General features: G+C 40.6%; 1 protein-coding gene across 1 annotated transcript; it reads right to left on the bottom strand.

The window, feature by feature from the left end:
• Nucleotides 1–221: 221 nt before the first annotated feature.
• Nucleotides 222–23,674, bottom strand: pkd1l1 (polycystin 1 like 1, transient receptor potential channel interacting). Its single transcript, XM_029529667.1, is given in 51 exon segments — nt 222–842; nt 1,162–1,286; nt 1,492–1,653; nt 1,791–2,006; nt 2,354–2,488; nt 2,691–2,825; nt 3,221–3,325; nt 3,519–3,753; nt 3,850–3,992; nt 4,488–4,556; nt 4,744–4,852; nt 4,930–5,040; nt 5,123–5,241; nt 5,323–5,478; nt 5,589–5,667; nt 5,793–6,301; nt 6,402–6,490; nt 7,053–7,239; nt 7,319–7,492; nt 7,583–7,711; nt 7,795–7,894; nt 8,083–8,189; nt 8,271–8,478; nt 8,667–8,750; nt 8,840–9,038; nt 9,229–9,329; nt 9,427–9,575; nt 9,934–10,047; nt 10,119–10,826; nt 10,914–10,970; nt 11,123–11,315; nt 11,632–11,758; nt 11,897–12,017; nt 12,753–12,895; nt 13,207–13,284; nt 13,378–13,557; nt 13,633–13,704; nt 14,266–14,487; nt 14,618–14,824; nt 14,954–15,117; nt 15,444–15,647; nt 15,995–16,176; nt 16,404–16,607; nt 16,686–16,818; nt 17,114–17,353; nt 17,966–18,128; nt 18,316–18,588; nt 19,333–19,582; nt 21,097–21,335; nt 22,357–22,529; nt 23,466–23,674. Coding segments are annotated over 51 exon segments (9,000 nt in total). The 3' UTR covers nt 222–433.
• Nucleotides 23,675–23,726: the final 52 nt, after the last annotated feature.

Raw genomic sequence — 23,726 nt, forward strand, 5'->3', positions numbered from 1 at the left:
TAGCTGAAGTGTTTACTTGTTTTTAACTGTGGGAGGAAGTTAGAATACACACAGAAAGGCCCCAGGGCCGGGAATCGAACCCAGACCCTTCTTGCTGTGAAATGACTCAACCATGCTGCCACAAAGTAAGTAACATGGATTTATTTAACTTACTAATATGCATAACTACAGATTTTCTTTTTCAATCTTATTGCAGTAGTGTTTTTTGTGACAAAATAACCCAGACACTAGAAATACTGATTTAAAGCCATATTTTTGTTCTGTAAACCATAATTCCATTTTCAGCTAATCAACCACAAAGTCATTATAATTTTCTCTACATGAAAAATTAGATTTCAGTTGGTTTCAGGAGGTTTAGGTGTATAGTATGTTCAGTGTATATTCTACATCTTAACAGAAGAGCAGATCTTAAAATAAAGATTTTGAAGACATCTCATATTCCAGCATGGATCCAGCATGTACCGTCATCGCCATAAAGACCCTCCTGTTTATCCGGCTCTGCTATTCCAGGCTCCTCGTGAACCAGAACCTCCACCGTCACCTCTTTATGGTTGGCCTGAGTTTTAAAGTCAGTTGTTTTAGTCCACAGGTTACTCTGCTTCTCCAGAACGTCCTTTGTCCAAATCCTGCTGAGTGACACTGACTCTGGGAGCGGAAGACAGTTTTCCCCCCTCAAGTAAGTCTGGGGCTCACTTTCATTTTGATTTTCTTCAGATCTTTTTCCAGTTTGCAGCAGATAATCTGATGTTAAAACAATGTCTGAGGAGGAAGGGGTTCTCTGTCGGCCTCCCTGTTGTCGAGAATGTAGTCTCTGTGAATCAAGCTTGGACCTGGTAGAGGAGCATCATGCAGAATTATTATCATTTTGTGATTCATGATATTTTGATTTTGATTTAAGAACAGTGCACAGCTTGAGCTATAGACACATTTTAATTACCTGCTCATGTAAGATGGAGGTCGGGTTTCTCTCTGGATCTTGGAATCTGTGTGATAGTTCACTCTTGTCTCTTCTGTCATTTGTTTTCTCAAAAAATTCTACAACAGAATCACAAAGCGTCCAAACACCAGATGGCAATCTGGAAGGTGTTTGTGCACACACAGTACAGAAAGTATTTATATGGGCACATACACTGCATGTGTTGACTCACCTGTATGTCCATGTTGGGACTCTCCTCCATGTAGTGATGGGCTTTCAGGGGCAGCGTGTGTTGCAGGTAGTTGGACATGACATCAAGTCTGAAGAGCAGCTCGTCTATTAAAATTTCAAACTCTTCAAGGTAATAAGTCTGAAAAAACAAAGTGTTGCAGATTGTTTGGGAAGAACAGGATCAGAACTGTAGCATATCCCTAGTGGGATGAGATGGCCATAAAATAAACACTAATTACACAAAGTTAGGTTGACGTTGACATGGACATTAGATATTTAACTGTCACATGTAACAGTTAACTTGATAATCTGTAGTTTAAAGGCCTAAACAGTCTCTTCCTCACTCTGCTCTTCACATGTTGATCAATCCACGATGGTTCATGCTGCCCAGTGAACTCCGAAATCCTCCGTCTGATGTAGCTGGATAATTCTGCTACAGCCAACATGCCTCTCCTGTTCTGAGATCTTCTGGCACTTCTGACCAATGAGGAAAACACACCAACCCCCTACAAGAAAGACAGATGTCAGCTGGGACATTACAGTGATCTGGATTCTCACATGTTGTTCCATGTGTGTACAGTTATGTGAGGCCTTGCAGTTTTGTATCTTACAACAATTTTTATAAAGAAAAATGAACATGTACCACTGCTGTCCACACCACAGTAGAAGACAGATAAAGAGCTCCACAGTGGAAGAAATCCAGCTCGGAGAGGAGGAAGGCCCTGGCAGCTCTGGGACCCCAGCGGTGGCAAAGCAGAGTGTGAAGGGAGCGGCGAATGGAGCTGAAAGCCCAGGAGCTTTGACCAAACAGTAGATTCCCTGCACAGGACAGCGCCAGCAACAGGATCAGCACTGAAATCTAGAAAAGTGTAAGGCGCAGGAATCCACAATTCAAATCAGACACCTTAATAAGAAATGTTCTCAAGTCTTGGGGCAGTGGTTCCCAAACTTTAAGGAAGGTCTCTCAAGATAGAATTGGATTAATTAGACTCAAAGCATAGACATTATACATGAAGCCTTAAATAATATTAGAAATTCACCATTAGATTATTGTCGAGAAATATTATGTCAGTGAGGATCCCCACCTAACTAAAATGGGCTGAGACAACTATTATCACTGTTAAGGGATGGAACTCGAACTGTGGCACTGAACTGAAGATGAACATGTGAGAAGCCCACCACCACCACGCTACCATTTGTCTTTACCGTTGGCCAGAAGAGGCTGGAGAAGGTTAGTGGTAGGTGTCTGGCAGAGGTAGTCATGGTCTTGTTCACCCTCCACACAGTCACACACTTCATGGCGAGGAGGAAGAGGATAACACCATGCAGGGATCGAATATCCTGCAGTAACAGGAACATTTTCATCACCCAAAAAGGTTGCGATTGTCTTTAATTCCCACAAGGTGATGTGTTCTGCCTCTAAACCTAAATTGATCTATTCTAACAAAGCAGATCTTAATAATGTTAAGACAACAAACTCATCACTATAAATAATGAAAACATTTGAAATGAAACATTTTTCTATATGTTTTCCTCTTCTCACTTGTTCCCAGGCGGCCAAGAAGCCAACATCAGCTTGTCCTCTGTGTCTCTGCAGCACCTCCACCAGATTCTTCATAATAATGGAGCGATAGATGACATACACATAGTACACGAGGATCACCGTCACCAGAGAGGTCTGCAAAAGACAGAAACACTGTGCTGGTGAGGTCTAATTGTTTTTACAGCAGTAATGTGAAACCACAATCAGAAATATTTTACAAATCCCAGAGGGAAACTCTGTGAATTTGACAGACAAATTTCTCTCTGTGTTAATTTCCTGCTGTGTGTTTTGACCTTTGAATACTTTTTCTGTGTGTGTGTGTGTTTTGTTTTTTTTATGTTAATGTTAGTTTAAGAGCTCCAGGTTACCTCACCCTTTAAGCCAGGTCACTGTGAACTTGTTTGCGCTGCTGCATGACTGTGTGCAAGTGTGTGCAAATGCATGTGAATGTGCTCCAGCTGTGTCAGTGGATGTCTCATTTTACTCATTATTCCTTTTCCTTGTGTGTTTATGTAGAAATGGAAACTCACTTCTAGCCAATTACAGGGTGTCCTCCAGTATCCCATCAGCCCTTGCTGCCTCATGGTGCACACCTGATGGCAGAGTTGCAGCAGAGACAAGAAGAAGAAGAGGAGCTGCAATCGAAGAAAATGTGAGTGCAGAGTTAAAATATTATGCAACACAAAATTCAGGTTGTTACCAAATCTCTCGAATTATGAGAACTTTGTTGTGGAAACTTTTGCATGTAGATTTTGCTCAGTTGCTGACTGACTGTATGATGGTGGGGAAGATAAGTTATTTTAAGATAATAAGTGATTGAACAGTTACCTGACACAGCATTACAACATAGTCCCACACAGAAGGAGTGTGATACACCCTAACTGACTGCACTTTGGAAGATGGCAGCAGGGTATTGGTGGGGCTCCGCTCAGCTAGCAGGGTCACAGTGGTGAACAAGTTGGGTGCTGGGCTGAAGATGGTGAACTGGACCTTCAGGGCCACCGTCTGTTGGTTCAGCCAGCCATGTGAAACCAAGAAATTCAGTTTGGATGCAGCACCAGACCTGAAGATGAGAGTAGTCATCAAAAACATGAACAACAGATCTGAGAAGAAATTATCCTGAAAATAATTTCAGCAAAACTCAATTTATAACTCTCACTTTGTGTGGCCTAAGCCGACTGTAGTACTTGGCCATGAGTAGCAGCTCAGTAGACCACATGTAGTTGAGGATGCTGTGACAATGTGTGGGTGGGGGGGGGTTCCTCTCCCTGACAAGTCTGGTAGATGAGTCCCACTGAAGGACTGAGAAGTCACAGACAGAAAACACAAGTTCAGCCCAGCAAATCAAACTGAATCATACTGACCACAGCCATCACCACTCTTTGCTTATGGTTCCTGAGTTTAAACATCTTTCAGCATGAGGACACGTTTATCTCGTACAGTGTTCCAGACAAACTGCATTATTGAAGCTTAGAGCTGGGAGTAGAATGGAAATCTGTTCTCTGAATAGTCTACATAGAAATTCCATTGAATTCGTCATTGAATTCCTGTGTCTACTTTATCTATTTTTGAATGAGGAATAGGACAGGTAAAATAATACACCTCTTAGATTGCATAGTATATTAGATACTTGCTTTATTTTTATTTTGGAAAACTATAGTTAATTTCTTTAAATTTGTGAAAAATTAGAATATAAAAAACAAACCTGTAGTTTTCACTGTTTCATGGCTGCAAACCATGAAAAAGTATAAATAAATAGTGGAGTACTTGATGTAAATATCTTCTTTCGTAACTTACCTGGTCTGAGAAAGAGCTGGATGCCTCCTTCTTCCACAAGGTCACTTCACCAATCAGAATGTGTGACCGCTGCTCAATGACATGAACTAATATTTACTTCAAGGCTTAATAGTGATAAAATATGAAGTAATATTTTTCCTAAACATTTTTAGTGGACAAACTTGGATATGTGGTCAAGATAAATTAACATTTCAGAGCCTGACAATTCTTGACACTCCACCCACAAGCTTTTAATCACGTGAGCAGCGATGCTTACTTCAGTTTTGACTGATGTATTCTTCTGAAGAAGATTTAAAATACTGGTCTGTGTCCAGTTCCACCAGTCCTCATGCTTTTGTATGGTCATAAAATTATTATCATTCCTGCTGAACGACAAAATATTATTTGGGAATATTTCGTTTCAATAAAAGAGACAGAGAAGTCAAGTGTGAGGAAGCGTCACCTTATAAACTGTTTTCTAACGGAATCATTGAGGTGAAAATGGTCACTGACTGAGCTGCCATATGTTACACACAGCATCAGGAAAGCCATGAAGACACAGACAGACAAATCCCTGGAAAACAAGGAAAAAGAATAAATTTCTCATTCGGCTTTATCTGATATACACCCGGCTGCCTTTGCAAACAAAGACACACCTGAGGGTTTGGTGGATGAGAGTCTCTCTTCTTTTCCTCAAACGAGTCTTCTTGAACTCTGCTAAAGTGGGTGGTCGCACAAGACGCAGGTATCGAGCTCTCTGACGAGCCGCGAGGAGCTGGCAATCATAAATAATTGACTTAATGTTTCATTGGAAAACAACGGAACAGATTAAAGAGAAATCAATCCTGGCCATCACCTTCTCAAGGTCTGAGTGTCGCTCCTGAGGGCGAGCTGACATGCTGAACTGCTCCTCTGGCTGTTTAATAACCTCTAATCCTTCTACTCTGGAGAAAGTATGAAAGTCTGGTCTGTTTCTGTACCGAAGGGCGACAATCACTGCCACAATAAGAATCTGGAAAAGAAAAGGAACAATGTTTCCAATGTTACAAACACTAAGCATCAAACTAACTTCATTTCAGAGGAAAGGGATTTCATCTTTATTTATAATTATTATTTATTTACCACTGTTGGGTGGATGAAGAAGATGCAAGACATCAGGGAGAAGAAAAGAGAGTGGATCCAAAGCAGAACTTTGCTTCTGCTAAATCTGACACATTCCAAAGACACAGATACAAAAGTCACTCAAAAGTCAGTATTAACAGTTTAAATACTGGCATAGTACCTTTATATACTTGAAATGCCATTCATTCAATGCCATCACATAACTTCTACCTCATTCCCAGCACTGCAGAGAGCACCAGACAGGACAGGGACATTAGCAGACAGATGAACCAGGCAGGATAGTGACACCACTGGGTTGTTTGTCCAACTCTTCCTCCTTTCAGTCTGTCCATTTTGTGGCGCCCCTTGTTGTGACCACCCAGTGCTGCTTGGTGATGGCTGTCTTCTTCAAAGCCACAGTCCGATGAAAACATTCCCCCAGATTCTTTCTCATTCTGAGTAATTTCATCTTCATCCATCATTAAGGACAAAAGATCTCTCTGGAGTCCACGAACTTTGCTGCTTTCACTTGAAACAAACTCGTTTTCTCGAGCTGATTGATCTGCATTTTTCTCCTGTGAAATCAGCAACATATTCTGAAGTGCTGGCCCAGTTCTGCTATCTACTGCCAGACCGTGTTCCTTTATTATGATCACATCTGGTTGGCTAAAAGGTTCTTTATCTGAATCTTTCTTCTCCAGACTTGTACTGGACGTTGAGAGCTGGTCTGTGCCCTGCAGCACAAAAAGAACGGTCAGACAGGGATGAATAATGAGAACAAAATCATAGAGGAAGAAAGGGAAAATAGAAAAAGATTGATGTTCTAATTGTAACCTGGTATTTCTTCCTCCAGGCTTCCTGTATCCTCTTCTTAAGACTGCTCCAAGAGAAATGGAGTATGCTGTCATTTGCTGACAGACCATCTGTGGGGAGAAAGGACAACAATAAGAGGAAGGAGCGTGTGGAACAAATGAAATCAAATGCAAAAAGAAAGGTTGGTATAATGCAAAAAGGAAGAAAGCTGACAACTTTGTGTCCAGACTGATGGTGGTGGTGACTGCGGTGTGGGGAAGGTTTTCTTGGTACTTTGGGCTCTTTAACACCAGCTAATAATTGTCTTGATGCCTCTATCTGAGCATATGCGTCACAGTGCATCCGTTTCCTAATGGCTATTTCCTGCATGATAGTGCACCACGTAACAAACCAAAGTTTCAAAACGGTTTCAGTAAGATAAAATTGTGTTCATCGTACTTCAGGAGACTCTCCAGCTGGAACTCTGGGATGTGGAAGAGCAGAACATTCACTTAATGAATGCTTAGTGAACAAATCTGCAAAAATTATTATGGGATACTGTCATACTAACATATTATTCAACCTCAATGTTTCCAACAACTTGTGGATCCATTCAGTTAAGACTTTGAGAGCAAATCTAATACAACACTGTAAAAAACACAGGAGATGAGACTGTGAAAGTCCAGATCTCACCTTCAAAACAGTCCGTTCCAGGCCTTCTGTCTTTTGCACGTTGGACTCCTGACCTCATCAGTTTGACCTCATTGAGTCGAAACAGGAAAGAAATCATTGTTGCTCCAGGCAACACTGCCACTACACTTAGTACTCCTGTTGTCAGGGAAACAGCTGACAGATCGAAAATGCCTGACTCCAACGGCAACTATGCAGAAGAAATCGAAAGAACAGCTGTTAAAACGACACATTTTTATATTTTTGAACTTTTAAGGCTATTAACTTACTTCTTCATTCATTTGTGATATGATTATTGTGTTGACACAACCATATCCCAACAGCAGCAGCAGGCACACACTAAATCTTTGAGTGTGTGTAAACAAGTTAGGATGCGGGCAGCTGTACACGGACATCCAGATGTGGAAGTCAGCCAAGTAGTTTGATAGTTTAAAACACAACATCTGCAAGGATTCAGGTGGAGACAGTAAGTCACATGGGAGCAGAGAATAAAGGCTTGATTGTGTGGTCAGATGTAAAATTGAATGCCGTACCTTTACAAAGCCTAATCCATGGGTGCAAACATGCAGCATTTTCTCTAGCTGACCATCACCCTTGTTCACGGCCAACCAACACTGACCAAAAAATAGCCAAGAACGTCCTTTCACTTTTCCTCTGTTCACCTGGTTTAATAACATAAAAACATGCCATCTTGGTCAGTCCTAGTACGGAGCACATGTATGAACAGAAAACATGGGATCCGTACCTCAGTTACCTCCACCTCTCTGAGGTACCAGGCTGCGGATGGCCCAGAGCCATCATGCCAGATGTGAGCCCCCCACACAGAGCCCAAGCTTTTAGCTGTGCTGGTGGGCAGGAGAAAAAATTACACTGAAGTAGTTATTTTAAAAGAAAGCTTCTTTTAAGTGACTAACATATTTTGTAGTACCATGTAGTAAAAACTGTTACGCTGTTTACTGATTTCATGTTCAACACTAAAAATTACACTTTATTTTTGTCCTGCACAGGATAATGTTTGGAGGATTTTTTTTACCGGACTATAAAAGTGTCTCGAGAGTTCCTTCTGAACATAGTGAACCCTGGAACTTGTAGTTCTCTTGTATTGGAGACCCCATCTTCACCGTACAGCACTATATAAACCTGATTGACATGCAAAGAAACAGATTATATCAATGAGGGGAAATGCACCATCAACATCAGCGCTGGTGAAGATAGCCATACCTTTGCACTCATATTGGCAGCAGAGCAGAGACCAGTGTGGATGGTTACAGCATATTTATACAAGTCCAATTGAGAGTTGTCAGAAAGATAGTAGACCCTTTGATTCTTCTCAGAAATGTTGTCAGCTCTCTTACACAGTGGCAAACCCAGGAAGTAAAAGCACATAGACAGCAGCAGGACGCCCAGGACAGTCAGATCACAGGAAACACTGAGGTGTTAGAAATTCAGGGAGGACACACAGGAGGATGTTATAATATAATATAATATAGTAAAGTATAGTTTGATTCTCAATGAAAAGAACCTGAAATGAGCAGACAAAGAAGCCATTTGGTTGTAATAATAAAATAATATTTCCTTTCTTTTCTAAAGTGCATCAGTCAAGGAGGATGTGGTCACCTGAGAAACAGATCCAGATCAGCTGTGTCATGGTTGCTCTGGATCTGGTGCTGCACCACAGTCAGCGGCCTCAACTGGTGGCAGCTGACAAAAGGATAAAACCATTAATTACTGTCCCATGCCATGTTAGTGTGGGTTTTTGTTTATCTCTGCAAGGTCTTCATGTCAGTTACCTGCAGTTGACAGCAGTGTCTGTGTCTGCCTGCTGTGTCCTGCACCCTTGATGTGTCCAGGCCCCCTGGTGGACATCCCAGGACAAACACAGGCTGCTTATCGCTGTGAGACTGTAGCTGATCTGCTCACTCTGAGGCTTGTGCCAGGGTGCTCTCTCAAAATCAGCACTCAGCAGTGCCAGGTGACCAATCCCTGCAGCTACAAAACATTTTACACTTGCTAAAGTCTTGTTAAATGACTTCACAGTTTTTGTATAAAATGCTGTGGTACGTAACCTATGCTAAGTTAAGAAAAGTGAAGCTAAGAAAAGTTAGATTTTCATGGATCATCAGTTTGATATATACTTTAAAGAACTAAGAACTGATTATTGAAACCAAAAGTGTTCTACCATTAAGGTAAGATGGGGGCAGAGTAAGCCGTATGGTTGTGGCCTCCCAGTGGTGAATGAGGCGCAGATGATGCATGCTGGGAGTTGGCTTCTCAAACATCCTGCCACAACAGAGACTCTTTGGTTTGTGTCACATTTTCTTACTTTCAGATGATGATGATGGTTGTAAAATAACAGCCATCATTACTGCAAGTCTACCTGAACAACAGCATGATGGGAAACACCCTGCCAGGTGGTGGCGTGAACACCACGCTCAGTTGGATGGCCTGTTGCAAGTGGTCTTGGGTAATGTTGAAGCTGTGGTAGTGGACACGGCTGCGGAGGAGGATGTGCTCATGCACAGAGCTCTTCTAAAACAAAGATGTGATCACATGATGCTGCAGTGAGTCACTCTTTGATCTCAACAAACACATCGTGCATTCACAACAGATGGAAATTAGCCCAGCACAATAATCTAACTGTTGTTATGAGCATTAGCTGCACAAATGTGGTTAAAGGTACCCTGTGGACATGAATCCTTGAATCAGTGGCTTCACGCTGATCTGAAGCAGGCGGGACTTTGCAATAAAAAGAGAACTGGGTGCTTTTCAAATTCTCTGAAGAAGTAACACTATTTTAGGCTCAAGGATGCACACAATTCAATATGGCATCCACCGGGCGTCTTTGCTTTTCTGCACATTACATAAAAATGAAGTAGCAACATACATTTCCTGGTGGAAATTTCAGCTCAATGTTGACTGGCACAACAAGGGAGCGTAAAGAAATCCTCCTCCTCCTGCTGCACGTGTACAGACTCAGGTCCACCATGGGTCTGCTGAGCTGGGGATCAACAGAAGGAATAAAAGCTTTTCCTCTGAATCATTCACTGTCCACATATGAGCTGCTCTCACCTGTGTGGGGTATTGGGCACAGGTGAGAGGGCTGATTGTGAATTCAGTCAGCACACTGAGCACACATGGCTGATGCTGCCCGCTCTCAGTGTCTTCACTGTGATGAAGGAACAGGAGCTGGATTAAAGAAGCAGGCAGGTAGACAGTGGTTGAGCCACTGCTGAGGACTGAGGAGGTTTGGTTCTGGTATGTGGCATATAAAGCAGCAAGATCTGTAAAGAGTCTGTGCTCCTGGACCTTGTGGAACAAAAGGTACTTCTGAAAAAAAGAGGATGGATAGATAAATGGAGGGTGTGTGGGTAGACATGGCAAAATGTACAGACGTGTTTGTTTTTCTCTCACCAGCATCAGTTGTGACGCAGTCTGCAGAATATCAACAACAAGCTCTGCAACCTTTGATGCAGATGACCCCTGATCACTGGTGGACGAGGGTGGTTTGCAGCCATATATAAAGGCACCAGTATTTCTTATTTTTTCACCTGTGAGTGAGTCTGATTCTAAAACCTGTGTTATATTACCTGTTTTGACCATTTCAGTTACAGAGTCATGACTTGTGACAACTGCCTGCAGCATGTATGAGAGCAGGGCAATCAGATTGTTTAGGTTCCTGTGGGCCAGATGATACTGGACTTGAGTGCTGGACCCCCAGAAGTGGTCAGAGATGGTCTGGGTGTGAACTTTCACTTGTCTTACACTTGTTAATGCTACCTAAAACGACAGAGGATATGGATGAAATAGATAAAAAGGAAGAGGGATAGTTTTCTCTTAGTCCATGAAAGGAAACAATCAACCCACCTGATTTGTGACTTGTAAAAGGTCTTTGAGAATGCAGATGCTGTCGACCATCGATGCCTATAGATTAAAGGACATGCAAACTAAATGTTTCAAAAAGACAGTTGAAATCTGACTGTGAGATTGAGAAACCCAAAAAGGGAGTGAGAAAAATGTATTGGCCCTAACATGAGTTTCTGTTAATCTGTCAGTGCAGTGTGGGCTGCACACACCTGGTCGCTGCTCTCCAGCTCACACACAGTGCCAATGAGCACATTACGCAAGTGTCTCTGTGCATGTGTGTTGGCCGTCGTGTTCATGCTGAGTCTGTTTAAAATGCTGGTGAGAAGACTGATGTAGTTACGAATCTCCTGACTGTTCCTGAGCCGCATCACAGCTGAGAGGTTCCTCAGACCTGATGCAGAACTGAAGACAAGGAGTTACCAACAAGCACAACAACACATGGCACAAAAAGTAAGACAGATCTGACTTATTCCAAAGCCTAAATGATCAGTAACCATACGCTTGTTTAAGGTTCATAAAGTCACATCTAAATGATCTATCAATGTTTTTTAGAGAATAATATAGTATAAAATCCCTGTATATCCTCCTGCACATTTATTCAGCTCTTTTGTGCTGCAATTATGTAGAAATGTTTACAATACCACAAACTTTAAATAAAACTACACATAAAACTCCAAAACGTGAAATGACCATGATGACGTGTATGGGTAATACTTACAGCTCCAGAACAGGATCATCAGGGGATGAGGTGTCTCTGGGGAAGCTTGGTTGGACTTGAACGGTGACAGGACAGGGTTTAGTCGCTGCCCCAAATGTGCTGCTTCTGATTTCAGTATAAATTGTTACTAGAGGATTAATGATAATATATTATTTCAGTTAATTAATCAATAGGAAATAGTTCCGACAATATATCATGTTAATGTATTTTTGTGTACTTTGTGTCATAAGCCAGTGTTTATTGTGTGTGACCTGTGTGTGTTTACCTTTGTAGTCATCATTGGGGTCACCTGAAGGAAGACTGAAGTAGTACTGGAAATCTCTGCCCGTGTACAGCACCCTAAGGTCTCTGCTTCCTACCCTGAAGCTGTGCTTATACAGTAAATCCTTGAACACACCAGTGAATGGAGAGAATGATTGGTAAGTATGATGAGTGCGTGTACCAATTAAATACCAATATTAAAGAGGAAAAGAAAGGTTTAATGCTTTTCAATTGACTTTAAAAATAACAGCAGTAACAAGTGAAATGATCTTTCCCTTGTCTCTCAATTGAAAGCATTAAAGCTCCTTTAAACAATCAAACAGTTGAGAAAATTCCAACAGACATAAAACTTCACCATTATGGGTTTGATGTCCCAAACTACCACAACACTCACAATCTTCTTTTGCTGATTTACAGGATTGAATGATGGTCATAAGTGTTTACGTTGGACATGTTCACAATTTCACAATGAAGTTGACTTTTGACTTTTACTTTTGGATATAAAATGTCATTATTTCATTTTGTTTTTAAAGATACTCGAGTTTAAATGTCCCATAATTAGTATTCAGATCGTATTCAAATGTATGAATTATGGCTAAAACATATTTTTCCAGGTCACAATGCATCCAAGTGGACATTTGTGCAAATTTTTGAGCAAATCCCTGAATGCATTACTGAGATAATGCATTCACAACAAATCGGTTCATCTTTCCATCCTAATAAATGTGTAAGGAATTTCTCAGACTTGATGCTCACAAGGATGGAATGAAAAGCTGAAAACATGATGGCTGGTTTCTGCTGAATGAAATCTCACATCTTTGTGTGTGCACATGTGCGTAAGTGTCTGAGACAGGAAATACCTCCTTCCCTGAGGTGCAGAAGATGCTAAAATGTGTGTGTAACTCCATCCCTCGGGGTGGCTGCACCTGACATGTCATGCCCTTTGGAGCTGGCTTCGTTTGCAAGAACAGCTGGGTCCGGCCCAAAATACTATGATGAGATTCTGAATACACCAGATAACAAAAAGATTAGGATTTGCAAACACCACAATGATGGTTCCCCATCCAGAAAGCTGGCCATCAACAAGTCATTTCTCTTCCATGACAACTTGAAGAGCAGAATTACTCAACAAATGTTTTCTTTCATTTTAAAAGCCAGTAAAAAAAGAAGTACAGAAAACAAGAAATCGGGACATCTGCATGAATTAATATTTTCTAACAGAAAATATTCTAACAGATTTAGGAAGCATGTAGGACCGTACAGATTTGTAAGTTCAAGTCTCACTCTCTCAAAATGAAGTGTTGAAAAACTTACTGGCGGAGAACTCTAGCATGTATCTGTTCCCTGGCCTCAGACTGAATGGTCTGAAACTGAGAAGAGGGGAGGAAATTCCTACGAAGGTGGAAAAAGAGAGAGGATGACTAAAGATTGAGGTACAAAGTGGTGGAGAGAATAAATGTGTGCAGGTGGGCTTTCTGTAATGACCAGTGGAAGTGTAGGACTCAAAAAGGCCTCTGTCTACTCTGTCTCGGGGCAAGTCGAGCAAAGTTGACTCCTGGATCACCACATTAGGTCTGGGAAGCACCAGATTACTCCCGTCCTCTTCAAATACCATTGAAGACAGTGAGTCATCGATTTCTGGACTGAAGGTTTCATCATTCACATCTGGAAATACACATAAGTAAATGGACGGGCTCTAACACTGATAATGATTCAAGTGGCAACACTTATGTACAGTACCTGTGGGTCTTCCTGCTGAAATCCCTGAGTCTCCCTCCTGTGCATTTTGGAAGGGAACATCGTAATCTGAATCTGTAAAACCAACAAAATGGATAAAACCGTTACACACAAAAAATCTACACTGCCTACAGATCTAAGTATAAAGAGAAGGAAAAGAAATAACAATGACAATTGTTAAAGAAAATGACAATTATATACAACATTTCTTAACAAGGTGATGTATAAAAATTTCAGAAAGATGAAACAAACAAATGTAAGTATATAAAAAGCCTATTTAATAACAAGTTTTTATTTTTTTTCACCCCAACAAATTAAAAAAGTTGACAGCAGGGCAGAAATAGAAATTTCTGTTGTTAAGGTTTCCATTCAAATATTTTTGGTAACACTGCTGTGATATTTTATACAATTAACAGCTGACATTGTTCAACTCATTTGAATACTACAGCCCACAACTTCTTCTGTTTCTCTAGCTTATTTTTAGACACCTGGCTGTGCTTTGAGATAAACAGGACTTATCACCCTGATTTATGTCAACCACACCTGACAGGAAGATTAGTACAGACTGGTTAACGCGAGGGAGCATTCGCAAGTTAAAAGAGATTGTTTCTGAGTGACCCCAAATTTTTTTCTCACCAGGATGGCCTGCCAGGTCACCACTTTCCAGGACAGGAAAAGAAAATCCCCATTCGGCAGAGGAGTCAGAGTGAACTGGGAATTCACTGATAACATCATTTTGGCCAAAGTGCTCTGAATATAAGGCTTGGCTGGTGTCAAAGATAAGAGGGGGGTTTGTAGTGGATGTGTGATGCTCTGGAGAGTAAAATGTTCTTAGGAAATGATAAAAGGGCTCATCTCCTGGGGACAAATAGGAAAAGCTGTTAGAGAATTGATAAACTGTCCATTTTACTTGTTTTTTTGTTTTTTTTTTTAACAATGTTAACATTTCACAGGCCATTAATGTTATCAGTGAATTTAAATGACATACCAGCTGATGATGTCCCACTGTCAGTTCGACCTAGATTTCGCTTTCTGGCTCTAGTCTCCGATGTTACCTCAGTCAGGAGTGTTGGATGGACAGTCTTGCTGGTGTCAGATGGATGCAGGGTGGAAGTCCCAAGAGTCTGAGGGAAACTGGTTGGACCCTGGATGATTGTGGAAGGAGCACCAAGATCTGCTGCATAACAAAATGGGACTAGAATACAACAGAACAGAGTTAATTAGAATAAGGTGAAGTATTTCTCAGTTTATTATAATATTAGTCATCAAATCAACATGGGTCCACTAAAACTGAACTTTGCTGAACAAGTTGTTCTTATTTTACCCTCCATCACAGGCCTGGAGGAGGCATTGACCAGGTACAGACTCCAGCTGTACTGGATGTGGTTTATGGAAACATCACAATCCTCACACAAGGTACTGACGGAGAATGAGTGATCCCAGTTCACTTGGTTGCCTTGGCAACCAGAGCAATAAAGTGACACCTTCCTGGATTGGAAACATTTACAGAAAGGTTCAAATGAGACGGTCAGTGTTGATTTCAATCAATTCAGTGGAATTCAAAGCTTTTTTGTCTCCAGGTGTTCTTTAAGTTTTGACAGACTTCCCTCCAAAGTATTAATAGTAGTAGTAATAAATAGGAAGGGTATAATTCTGACATAATGGACGTGCATAACATTAACCTGTACCGCTCTTAAATTATAGAGACTGAAATTAAACATGAATGTTATGAAAGGCTTGTTTTTTTGATCAGTTGTTGTATAATACATATCTCTAAACACACCTAAGTTACAGTGGAATTTTAGATCTCTTACCTAAGCAGATTTGGTGTGACTGTGAGGAAGGTTTCTGATGCTGCTGATCGCTCCCCACTGTATATTGTAAGGGTGAACTGGAACTGGTCAAAGTCATGTTTTAATAAACTAATAGGGAACATGAGCACAGCTGAGGATGTGGGAATGTATTGGTTGAAACAAGAAGTGGTGATCGAGCTGAGTGGTTTGCATGTCCAGCTATAGCTATAATGAGAAAAAACAAAAGATATTAAGTTCCAAACAATCCTGAGTCAGATCTTTTCAGGCGTGAGCAAACACCTGATTGACTAGAGCTGGATACGGGTCTGGGCCAGATTTGCTAGCACAGGCTGGTGAAATATGACCGACTACCCCAGGTGCACCACAAGGCAGAGTCAGAGGGTTATTAGCAGTTGGTTTCATGCAGAGAAAAAGTCTTTTCCCTGCATGAAATGACTTTTAACATTTCTTGCGGGTAAGTCTACAAAAGAGTCATAAAACATAATGAGATGTGAAACAACTAAAAAGAGACGCAAAATGCTGATAGGTTCAGTGCAGGTCACAGGTTCTACCTGAGTGGGTTCATGGGGAAGTCAGGGTCATAAGAGCTCTGCCCATCCAGGGTTAATATGGTGGTCTTTTTAGTGTTAATGAAGATGTTGGTTCCACCCTTGATAACAGCCACAGGAGGACTGGGAATCACCTGAACTCTCACGCTGTAGTTACTGTAGACGACACTGCCAATGACCTGCACCTGTGGAGGAATTGTGACGATAGAATCAAATCCCAGTTCATTAGAATTTTTGAAAATTAAATGTTCCAATTAAAACAAGAAAAATTTAGCGTAATACTCATATCTAATTTTGACACACACTTACATTTACAGCTTGGGCAGCTCTTTTAGAGAGTCCCATTATCCAGCTTATTAAAAAATTATGGTTTCTTTTGCCAGTTTGTTCATGACCATTTTATGCCACTTACTCTGGCTATGGCAGTGTAGATGTCATAATGTAGAAGATGGTTCTTCAGTGTGAGGCTCTGTCTGTGTGTGTCTGTGTAACGCAAATGGATAATCTGGCCTGCACTGTCAAACAGGCTCCAGGTGTAATGAAGGCCTCCTGATACGTCACAGTCGATTTCCGTTTCATAGGTCACTCCCAGATGGATGACCTCATCTCGCCGCACCTAAAGAAACAGGAACATTTTCTGACAGGGTTTTCTAATTTCATTAAGGTTAAGATAATGATCATCCTGGACGTTTACCTGCAGTTTGTGAGGACCCATGTTTTTGACTGGTGGAGGCTGACAGGGTTGGTCGACGACGAAGATGATACTGCTCAGCGAGGCAGAACTGACCAGGTTAGACACAGTGACTTCAACCCTGAACTCTCCTGTTCTGCACAGAGGAACACATGCAAGAGAAGTACACAGTCACAAACACACATCACAGTTAAGCATGGAAAATTCAGCTGATAGCTACAAGAAAACTTTTCACTTTTAAGTCCACTGTTTCGGTTTATTAAATAAGGATTAGCAAAAAAAAAGACTTTGAATATAATCACCTAAATAACCCTTGAATAACTTAAAAAAAAAGAAAACTGTTGACTTATTTGAGTATTCAACCAGTCCCACACAAATATCTGGGGCATTATTCTAAATATGAATTAAACTCAAGTGATTATCCAGCCCACCTGTGGAAGTTATGCCATTCTGTGCTCTGTCCCAGTTTCGTTGCTCCATCTCCAAAGATCCACAGGAAGGTAAGGTTGGCCCCAACATTGACCCGGCAGCTTACGGTCACTGTCTGATTCCTCAGGACTGAGGCCAGATGGACCAGCCTGTTGAGCTTTACTGCTCTCTGGACCATCAGAGGAAACACTTCAGAGGTGATGGATGTGTGGTTATCAGTCATCACCACAACTACATCAAACCTATGTTAAAGAGAGTTTTGAGTAGTTAGTTAATTAACAAGCCAACAGACATTTTCTTGCATGTGTGCTTATCTGTCTATTGATATCTGTATGTATCGGAGTTGCGCTCAGGGCCCTTTAAGGCCCCCCTCCCTCTCGGAGCCCTGCGTGCTCTGATTGGTCAGCAGTTGCGCGTTCCTGACTTCCTGCTTTTTCGTGCGTCTGTCAACAAATGATGGCGGTAATTGCAATGGCGTCCGTTTGGCCTCATTGAATTGAAGCGGAGTCCGAACTTGAAGAAGGAAAGGATGAGGGAAATGGCCGAAACCTGGAGGTATGGGCTGCGAATCCAGTCGCTCGATATTCTGCATTGGACTTTTTGCATGACAATATTCACAACTCGATATATTTGAATGAAAGTCCTTTTTGTTTGGAAAATGTCTTTATTTTTGCGCTGACAAATTTACTTTCTTTGGTTAATTTATTTAAACACTAAACAATCTGTTAAAGAGAAAAGGCAAAAATCTTGTCAATCACAGGCCGTCTGTACACTGATCTTAGTGCGCAAATAATCTTGAAAACCCTTTTATATCGCGTTGTTAAAAAATATAAACTATATTTCCGGTCTCATACCTGCCAGGTTTCCGGTATCTTTTAGTGACAGTCCTGGCACTGGTTCGGACTAATGTTGAGTCTCCAAAGTGCCAGATGAACTCCACGTCTTTCTTATCGGCCACGGCCAGGAAAGTTATTTCTGTATTTGTGGGATAAGCTTGTTTTTCTGCATAAATCTGCACTGGTAAGACAAAACAGATATCAAATAACATATAACAGATTATATGCAACACAATTTGAAATGCTCCAACATTGAAAGATTAAATAAATAAATAGAAACTGATAATAGTTCTGGAATTCGGACTCAAGCAAGAGGTGAATGACATCACAAACACAGAAAATGCATTATGGATGAAGTAATTCCTTACCATTGTCACCCCGGGTAACAGCTGAACTTTGACTGGTGGGAGGTTGCCTGTCCGGATTAACTCGACTTTGTGATGATGCTTTCCTGTTCCCCTCAACATAGACCTTTACGCTTTTGTTCTGAGAAGACACTTGATTCTCAGCTCGAAGCTCAACCACAATGGTTCTGGTGTGGTTGAAAAGCAAAACCATCCCTGCTTCCTCTCCTGCAGTGTAGCTGCTGTTTCTGTACACTAATGTTCTATCCACCAGCAGAGAGACAGTTATATTTGACCCTTCTGTGACACGAAAAAAAAGTGAATATTTCTGATTTGTTCTGATCACATTGGGAACAATCATTACCAGCTCTCCAACTACATCTTGTGCCAGCATATGTGTTTGAAAGGAGGAACTACTGACCAAGTTAAAAGCCTTAACAGTGACATTATACTGTCCTGCTAACGGAAGAAGCAAGCTTATGCTCCATTCCTCAGTTGTCCTGTTAATTACAACAGCACTTTCCAAACTAAAAGTCCAAGTTACTCTTGAACCCATGGTGCTGCCATGGCTGGTAACCTCCAGGCTTAATGTGGTATTCGTTGAAATCACTGTCAGCCATCTACCAGAAGGCTTCAGGCCACAGATATGATCATTGACCACTAAAGCCGGAGACAGGACAGTGGAGAACAGCACTGATGACCGATCAGGAGTGGGCATGACGGAGGCTGTGAGGTAATACTGTCCTGCTGTGATGGGGAGCTCACAGTGAAGGTGGATGTGCAGACGACAGCTAGACTGATTCAAGTTATGGAGGAGATGGAGAGGGATTAAATGGTGCAGATAGGAGTGGGAGTCTCCATAACAATAGAAATCACTCTGATTTCGATTGAGATTGATATTTTCATGGTCACCGTAGTTAGAAGCTTGATGATCGTTTCTTTTCCAATGAGTAATTTTTCCCGTGTGATTCACAGATTTATTCGCGTTAGTTGAGGCGGCACTATTATCAGTTTCATTACTTGTATTATTATTGGTGTCACTGCTGTGGGTGCTGTGGCTGTTGATGTCCTTGTTCCTGTAGTAGGTGTTGATTTCCTTCGGTCTGCTGCTTAAGTTGACACTCTGCTCATGGTTGTGATCATATTCAGCATTTAGTGTGAGACTGAGAAAAAGTAGGTTGTGGTTCATGTTGGTGAGCAGCTCCACGTCTACAGGAATGCTCTCACCAGCTTTCAGAGGCTTTGTTGAAACTGAAACTTTAAGGTCAGAGACTCCGGGGCGCACAACTACCTGCAGGGGCATATGGGCAAGTTATGTTGAAAGAAAAGATATGAACAAAAAGGCACAATGAATGTGGGATTGATATTTAAATGTGGCCGCATTTGATATTTTTGTTAATGTTTAATCCTGTGAAAGAGAAACCAACAATGGATTTATGTTATGGTGTTATTTACATGCCTGTAAGTGAAATTAATTGCTATTCAAAAACATAACCATGAACTAAATTTTTGCATGAGGTGGCATAACCAGTGAACATGGGCACAATAGGTTATTTTGATTCAATCCCACATCCACTGCCCTGCTGCTGTATTTCCAGTATTAATAATTTATCCAGTGTATATTAATCCAAATCAATTAATTGTGGATTAATTAATCCAAAAAACAGATTACAACAGTTTTAGTAAATTATCCTTTTTTTATGCCTTTATAAATATTCCTCTCCTGTAGCTAAGAGTGGATGAGTACTTGTTTTGGTTGGCCTTGTTGCTTTGAAATATATCTAATGCCCTATCATTTGATCAATAACACCATACTGCGATAATGTAGCTGTCACAGAATGAAAGCAGAGTACTCACAACATGAATTGTCTGCTGTGTCCATCCGCTGGCATTGGAGGCATTCACTGACACAGAGTGAACTCCCTCTGCTTCAAAGGTCCAGTTCTGGGGGGGATTAAGAATTCAGACTTAAAAGATGAGTTGAATAAAATGTATTTTTTAACATGTTTCCGACGCAGTAAAAATTCCTTTTTTTTCAGCAACATAATAAAATAAAATTTTTATTATGACTTTGTCAATCAGGAAGATGCTAGAGAGTTAATGAATTAATCCTATAAAGAAGAACCAATTGGTTTAAATGTTTTTTTTAAATTTTACATGTTGACTCCTTACCTCTGTGAAACTAAAAGTTACGTTGAAAATACTTATTGTTGCATTTCACAGATTTAAATGTCCGATTTGTCAGATGAATCTGATGAATGAATTTTTTTGTACAGTTCTGAAGAGATATTTGTCATATTTTAATTATTCTAACATTTTCTCACCCAACCCACAGTAAATCCTCCATGTATGCCAAGCGATCATAAATCTTGAATGCGGTCATATATTTATGAATTTTCAGAAGATGGCTGAAACATGATGATATGAAACTTTTCAAGCCAAAGCACATTATTAACTTGACATTGAAAGAATTGTAAGCTTTGTGCTGCTCTTTGTTACAAATCAATCACAGGCCAGACTATAAACACAAGCAAGCACACCTTAGTATAATGAATTCACTTACTGTCATTAAAGGCACACTTATCTAGCAAATGCACATTACAGAGGTTAGAACGTGAATTTTGGATGTTGTGTGATGGTTAAAAACTGCAAATATACTCATATTTTCTCAGCTCTACGTACCAGCATGTTAGTCAGACACTCAGAGTTGTGGGAGCAGACTGTTTTCACAGCTTTTCTCTCTTCCACCACCTCTTTGTTTTCCTGTTTCTTTTGGTGAGTAAACCACCAACAGAACTCTGTTGCCAGAGTTTCACCCATGTATGCCTGCAGTGTGACAGGAACACCCAGATATGCTGCTTGCATGCCCGCACTGTGTGAGCCTGTCTGCTGCTGCTGCTGCTGCTGTTGTTTTTGTTGTAGGCAGGATGGGACACCCAAGGGCCCATGGAGCACAGAGATCACCAAGCTATCTGGAAAGGGCTGCAAGACGGAGAGATGGAGGGTGGAGGAGAGCATGGAAAGGAGGTTGGAGACACGAACATCTAAACATAAAAAGACAAGATGAGAAAGAAAAGGGAGACGGGCTGTTTTATCATACAGTCATATACATTTTTGTTTTATGTAAATAAGTATTAATCATCAACAAAAGTTTCTCTTCCTGACTCACTAATTTCATATTTTCCTGGAGTTTCCAAAATCCACTCGGATGAAGCAACAAAAGAACCATCATCTAACAATCTGACATGATGTGAACTTTGACCTCTATGGGTCATGTTCAGGAAGTCCACAGTGACGTAAGAGAGGTCCTGCCCTCGCAGACTCCCAAGCCCTGAACATTTAAAGACAAAACACAAAATATTGATATATACCACATACTTTTTTTTACATATTAATTCTTTTTTTTTTTTTATTATTATAATAATTTAATAATTTATTCTACAACACTCCTAAGGACATTTTGAAGGAAACACTGCAGTATAGTAAACTAAATATTTTCTCATTCATTTTAGGATCACAAGTTGTATTAAAAACAACAATAAAAATAGCATATTGAATTATTTTGAAAAATATACCTTCATAATAATTATTTAAACTTATTACATAGCTGCAGATGATATTTTAATAATATAACTATCTAAATAATTAAAATGATGCACATGAATGAACATTTTCAACTTAAATAAATACCAACTACACAAATCCTGGACATTCCTTCCTCTGTAATTTTTATCCTAATTATTCATAATAATAAATAATATGATATAATTGTATAATCAGATATTATATAGTTAATTATTTATGACACAAATTTAAGTTAAATCTCCTTTTTAAAAAAATTGGAAAACAAAAGAGACAAAAAATATATTTGCACAATTACAATCCCAGAATATGAATGTTGAGGAAATGACTGTGTAAAAAAATGTATTTTGACTCATAAGTTTAAAAAAAAAAAAAAAGAATAAAAGAAAGATATTTCTAAAGTGATAAAGTAACTATAAGGAGTTCATGTCTGTCTGAATTTAAGACTCGTGTGAACCTGTGTAAAATACAGTAGCAGCTTACCTGATGGCTGGCTGGGGCTTCCAGCCAGGTTCCCAGAAACTTCCACCTGAAAAGCCTTCCCAACCTGCACTTTGTCTACAGAGGAGGACAGATTAATGCTGTGGAGAAATGGCCCTTCAGTTCTGTAGAGTGCCACAATCCCCTGTCTGCCTCCCACGGGCAAGTGCAGCCCACTGGGAAACAAAGAAAAGAGTGCCCAGCACAGGACAAACAGGAAAAGCCTCAGATACTCATACACAGTGGGTGTAAAATAACAGCTGGTCCATAAAACCCTAAAGAAGTCAAAAACATTTTTACTGAGACTGAGTTTAGTGACACTGAGGAGGCGGTAACATATAGGTTTGTTCTTTTGGTCAGCTCTGGATCAGGCTGTGAACCTTATATGCTGAGAGTTCAAGGAAAAGGCTGCAGTCTCTCACCTTTGTCTTTCACTTTCTCCTCCGCTGTATGATGCATTGAAACACTCACTGAGTGCCAAACCCTTTGGCTGTTGGTTGCCACAGTAACAACTTTGAAAGATCATTAGTGCAAACTGGTACCTTTGATGGCAAATAAAGGTTAATGCATTAGTGTTGACATGTCTGTGTTCACTCACAGCTGGAGATTCCTGCTTTTAAAAAATGCTATAAATCTTGACAGCAATAGACATTTTATTGCAAAAAGGAACGATTAAATTTCCGTTTCATAAAATCAGCCAATCTAACTGAATCTGGAGGCCAGGGTGTCACATTTTGAAAACCAGTTTTAATACTTGTAATTTTACAATGAAATTTAATCACATTTCAAATCATATCAAGTATTTTATGTGAGAAATTGTTTGGTGAAATTTCTCTCCCACCCTGTCATAATAAAAACTTGAGGTCAAAGCTCCACAGCTATTAAAGAATGGGAATTCATAGGAATGCTGTTTTTATTTGCTTATTTAACACGGACCACACAGTGCCGCCCGGCTCCAGTCAGGTGACATCCCATTGTCTTCGATAGACTTTCCTACCTAGATTACTGTCAACTACATTATTTTAATTAAAATAATCGGATTTTCAGCGTCATTTTCACTAAAGAACTCTCTCTTCTGCTTTAGCTGAGCCGCAGCTGATTGAAAAACCTACCCCTCATCCAGACAGCGCGCACAGCAGGCTCCCGGGTCAAGGTCATGGGCACCCTTGGGCGAGTAAAGACTGAGGAAGGACGAGTCGCTGTCGGTGAAACAGCCCACGAACCAGGGCGGGCTGTCGGGACCTGACGGCTGAGCTGCCTCCGACCGGACGCAGAAAAGCGGATGCAGTGAAATGAAGGAGTAAACCAGCGGAACCAACATGTCTGAGCTGACCAAAGGCCGCAAACACACCGAGGCTGAGAGGAACAGCTGG

Source organism: Echeneis naucrates, chromosome 20 (assembly GCF_900963305.1).
Source record: "Echeneis naucrates chromosome 20, fEcheNa1.1, whole genome shotgun sequence".
In the NCBI taxonomy this organism is placed as follows: Eukaryota; Metazoa; Chordata; class Actinopteri; order Carangiformes; family Echeneidae; genus Echeneis; species Echeneis naucrates.